The 5,102-nt window shown below is 33.7% G+C and overlaps 1 protein-coding gene across 1 annotated transcript in view; it reads right to left on the bottom strand.

The window, feature by feature from the left end:
- Positions 1 to 1,550: 1,550 nt before the first annotated feature.
- LOC108561943 (cadherin-86C-like) overlaps positions 1,551 to 5,102 on the bottom strand; it is a gene marked incomplete at its 3' end in the record, with an annotated part of 6,214 nt that continues 2,662 nt past the window's right edge. The window contains exons 2-3 of the mRNA XM_017920098.1: positions 4,113 to 4,799; positions 1,551 to 1,815 (exon numbers count right to left, since the gene is read on the bottom strand). Of these exons, the coding sequence (XP_017775587.1) occupies positions 1,551 to 1,815; positions 4,113 to 4,760 (913 nt within the window). The remainder of the gene's footprint in view (positions 1,816 to 4,112; positions 4,800 to 5,102) is intronic.

Genomic DNA, 5,102 nt, shown 5'->3' with positions numbered 1-5,102 from the left:
CGATGGAAGCGCCAAGAAAAGCCGAAATTCTGTTGATTTGAGTCACGGGTGGAATTTCAGAATTTTTGTGGATAATACTCTCATTTAACTATCGCATTGATACATTTATTTACGTAGAAGTGATTTATAGTTATATTAACAGTAATTAGTATGAAAATATATCAATTTATTTCTTTTTTCAATTATCAAATTGTGACAATCAAAAATCAATATTAAGAGACATTTCTAAGTGATTTATATGCATTTCTATGAAATTTTAAGGATTTCTAAGGAATTTCTATGCAATTTGTTTGATATTTTTATGGGATTTCTTGTAGATTTCTATAAACTGAGATTTCAATGAGATTTGCAGTAAACTTCTATAAAATTTCAAATAAATTTCTATAAGATTTCTAAGGGAGATTTGAGATTTCTATGGGATTTCTTTGAGATTTTTACTAAACTTTTATAAGATTTCTTAAATTTGTCTGTGACTAACAAAAAAAAAGTGAAGTTTCGATACTGTTTTCATACATTTATAAGATTTTAAGAAATTCAACAAAAAAAAGGAAATTTCTCAAAGTTTGTGTTAAAAATACAAAATGTAATAGAAAACTTCACAAATTAATTAATTAGTTAAAACTTTTAACAAAAAGTTAATAACTTTGAAGAAACAATCTTCTTTGTTCTTTTCATAACAAGAAACTGAAATAAGATTATTGATGATTTATTCTTAAATTATGAATAGAAAAATATTGTTAAGGAAGCTGTAGTGGTTAAACCGGAACAGATTAACGCGTTAAGTGTTAATCAAAGGTCTTATAGTGAAAGTTCCAGATGGAAAAATTGATTGGAAATTACAAGGATCCAGATTTCTTAAAATCTTTGTTAACTTATTTTTATTCATGTCTAATTTGAATACAAAAAGTTTTAGTCAAATTTGATTCTCAATAATATAAATTAAAGAAATGCATAATACTTTTTTAAGCTCGCTAAATTAGGAAATGTTACTGATTAGAGCTGATCAAACTGACGAATTTAAATCGACAATTAATTATAGGGAACCAACGTCAGGTGTAATTTCCAAATTTGTAATTTAATTGATTAATTTGCAGACGATTGTTTAATAACTTTTGTCACTTCTTATCTTTGCTTTTATCTATATTGTGGTCGTATTATGTAAGGCTTTCGTTGATCGATTATGATGGATCGCGTTTGGGACCACCCTGTACATGGCCAACTGTGTGTATGTGTAATAAACCTTGAATTGGGAATCTGAACAAAAAAAAAATCTACGCGAAAAGAACCTTGACTCGCATCACTCGATGTGTATGTGTACTTTATCTTTTTATACACTGTATTCTCTTTCTTTCTCGGTCAGTTCTTTCTTTCTTCTGATCTCCTCCTCCTGCCTGATCATTCGGCCTCGCTCTCTCCCATGATCCGAACATCTCATCTCTTGTTCACCAGCAAATCGAACGTCGTGTGTACGTTATAAGCGTGTACGATGATGATGATGAGTGTATGTGTGTACGTACATATATGAATGTATGTATATATTTAGATCTTACCGGTTTCCTCCGATAGATCGAAGAACGGAGTGAATGGGTTTCCTTCGGATACTAGACCGTATCTAATGTCTCGCGGTTTGCCCCTATCGCCGTCCTCGGCCTTAACCGAAAGGACGACATCGCCGGGTTGGAGGTCAGGATCAAGGGCCGTCGTCGGTGGGGCCTTCGTGAAGACGGGCGGCGTGTCCTGCTCGTCGAGGACCGCCACCAGCAGCGGCCAAGCGGCTATGTTGCGTGAGTCAGTTTCCGCTTCCGTCCAAGGGTCCTGCGAATGCAACGAAACAAATGCACACGAATACGCACACGTCAGAACGCAATGAATATCTCGTTAAAACCGGATCGTTTCACACGAAACGCCAAAAACACGATTAATAACATCATTTCCATTGAATACCCCCCAACTTTAGCTAGTATAAGAAAACCTATCATCTTATCAAAACATTATGAAAACAAAATTACTGAAATAAGCTCTAATTAATATCAGTTGCTCAATGTAGATTTTCATATGATAACAACTGTAGTTGCTAAGCAATATTATGTTTAATGACAGCTGTCATTGTGTCATTGTGTTTAATGACAGCTGTCATTGTGTCATTGTGTTTAATGACAGCTGTCATTGTACCAACAAAATTTTACTTGATAATATTAAATTTCGTTCATCGATTTCATAATTATTCTTATTGATAACTTCAATTACGTTTTCCAAACAAAACAAGTCGTACCGATAGATATAGTTGAAAAACTATTTCAAAACCTATATCATAGAATTGTGTAAAATCATCTTATCAAAAAAAAAATATTTACTGAAATCTATGAGTTGCTAAGCAATAATGGGTTTAATAGGTTGCAAAATGACAGGCTGTCACTTTTCTTCAAAGTATCATAAATGTTATGTCATACAGTAAACATGACAGCTGTCATTGTGTCATTGTGTTTAATGACAGCTGTCATTGTGTCATTGTGTTTAATGACAGCTGTCATCGATTTCATAATTATTCTTATTGATAACTTCAATTATGTTTTCCAAACAAATCAAGTCGTACCGATAGATATAGTTGAAAAACTATTTCAAAACCTATATCATAGAATTATGTACAATCATCTTATCAAAAAAAAAATTTACTGAAAGACATTCCATTATCTTATTTACTATTGATTTTAAGTAATTTCTCCATCTATGGGTTGCTAAGCAACAATGGGTTTAATAGGTCGCAAAATGACAGCTGTCACTTTTCTTCAAAGTATCATAAATGTTATGTCATACAATAAACATGACAGCTGTCATTGTGTCATTGTGTTTAATGACAGCTGTCATCGATTTCATAATTATTCTTATAGATAACTTCAATTATGTTTTCCAAACAAATCAAGTCGCACCGATAGATATAGTTAATATACGAAAAACTATTTCAAAACCTATATCATAGAATTGTGTAAAATCATCTTATCAAAAAATAAAAGTTATTTACTGAAAGACATTCCATTATCTTATTTACTATTGATTTTAAGTAATTTCTCTACCTATGGGTTGCTACGCAACAATGGGTTTAATAGGTCGCAAAATGACAGCTGTCACTTTTCTTCAAAGTATCATAAATGTTATGTCATACAGTAAACATGACAGCTGTCATTGTGTTTAATGACAGCTGTCATCGATTTCATAGTTATTCTTATTGATAACTTCAATTATGTTTTCCAAATAAATCAAGTCGTACCGATAGATATAGTTAATATACGAAAAACTATTTCAAAACCTATGTCATAGAATTGTATAAAATCATCTTATCAAAAAAAAAGTTATTTACTGAAAGACATTCCATTATCTTATTTACTATTGATTTTAAGTAATTTCTCCATCTATGAGTTGCTAAGCAATAATGGGTTTAATAGGTCGCAAAATGACAGCTGTCACTTTTTCTCAAAGTATCATAAATGTTATGTCATGCAGTAAACAAGTTGAGAAACGCTGATCCGAACGTTATTTGATTCTTATACAAAAATTTACAAGAAATATAGTAAATTTCGTTTATCGCTTTCATAATGTTTGGAATTGAAAACATAAATGAAGTTATCAATGGGAACAATTGATAACTTCAATTACGTTTTGCAAACAAAACAAATCATATTAATAGATATACGATTAAGACTTTCCATTATCTTATTTACTATTGATTTTAAGTAATTTCTCCACCTATGGGTTGCTAAGCAATAACTGATTTAATGACAGCTGTCAGTATCATAAATTTTATATAATGCGGTAAAAAAAGGTTGAGAAACGTTATGATTCTTATACGAAACTTTACAAGAAATTTATTAAATTTCGTTAATCACTTTCATAATTATTCCCATTGATAACTTCAATTATTTTTTCAAACAATAGATATAAAATTAAGACATTCCATTGTCTTATTTACAACTGATTTTATGTAAATATTGAATTAGTTTAAGTCAAAGAGCAAGTCAAAATATTGACTAAATCTCTAAGATTTTTCTGTAAATCAGTGTTCAAAATTAACTTAATTGGTTTAAGATGTTAAGAAAAAAAGTAAATTAAAGACTTACATTAGCTAGAATGGTCAGATGATGTACGGTTTTGGTCTCGTAATCGAGCTTCCCCAGCAGCAAAACCGTTCCTTCAGCATCCTTCTCCGAAATCAACCTCTGTCGAAGACTGAACAACGGCGATCCCCAAAGCTCCAGAAGCACAGCTTTTTCTCTGTTCGGATTCCCTCTGGCCACGAGACTTCCCAATTCCGTGTGTCTCCTCGCGCTCTCCGACACCATCAGCAGCGTCGGAGCCCCAGGAAATATCTCACCGATTGGAGTGGTTGCATTTGTTGCCCTAAAAGAGCAATCCATCGAGGCCCTTCCGCCTCGGACGTTCTTCACCGTGACCTTAAAATCGTAGAACCTTCCCGCCTCCAGACGTCTCTGCAGCACGACGTTGGCCTGGCACACCGAGTTGAAGCGACTGCAGTTGAGCGTATCCACGGACACGGTCGTCGCGTCATCCTGGATGTCGAAGGTCATGGGGTAATCGTAGGCCGGATCTGAGGCTCGTAATCTGTAGATGATGGTGCCGACGGCCGCGTCCGCCGGCACCAGGACATTGCGAAGTAGCGCGGTGGGGTCGAAGAACGGGGCTCCATCCACCCCCTGCGACCACCAGAAGCTCACCAAGAACAACCACTGCCACATCTTAAGACCCATTCTTTCCGAGGAAACATCACGACCTACTATCAAAGATATCTGCAACATCAAAAAGCAATTGTATCCAACGAATTGGTAATGTTTCAGTACATCATGTGAATTATAACAAATTGGATAAAATCAATGAAATGTGAAAACACTGCTTTTTTAACTTTTTAAAAAATTTAAACGTCAATTACAGCCAAACCGATGAAACCACAACAATATATGAATACTTGCTAGATTCCCCAAACATTCAGCTTTCATATACATCCTTTGGATCTATTCTATCTTTTATAGTTTCCGAGAAAATCAATGAAATATGAAAACACTGCTTTTTATAACGTTTTTTCAAATTTAAAC

The sequence above is a fragment of the Nicrophorus vespilloides genome, unplaced genomic scaffold (assembly GCF_001412225.1).
Source record: "Nicrophorus vespilloides isolate i.1.1-1 unplaced genomic scaffold, Nicve_v1.0, whole genome shotgun sequence".
NCBI lineage: Eukaryota > Metazoa > Arthropoda > Insecta > Coleoptera > Silphidae > Nicrophorus > Nicrophorus vespilloides.
The sequence above is the reverse complement of the archived record's forward strand: the minus strand, read 5'-3'. Positions and strand labels throughout refer to the sequence as shown.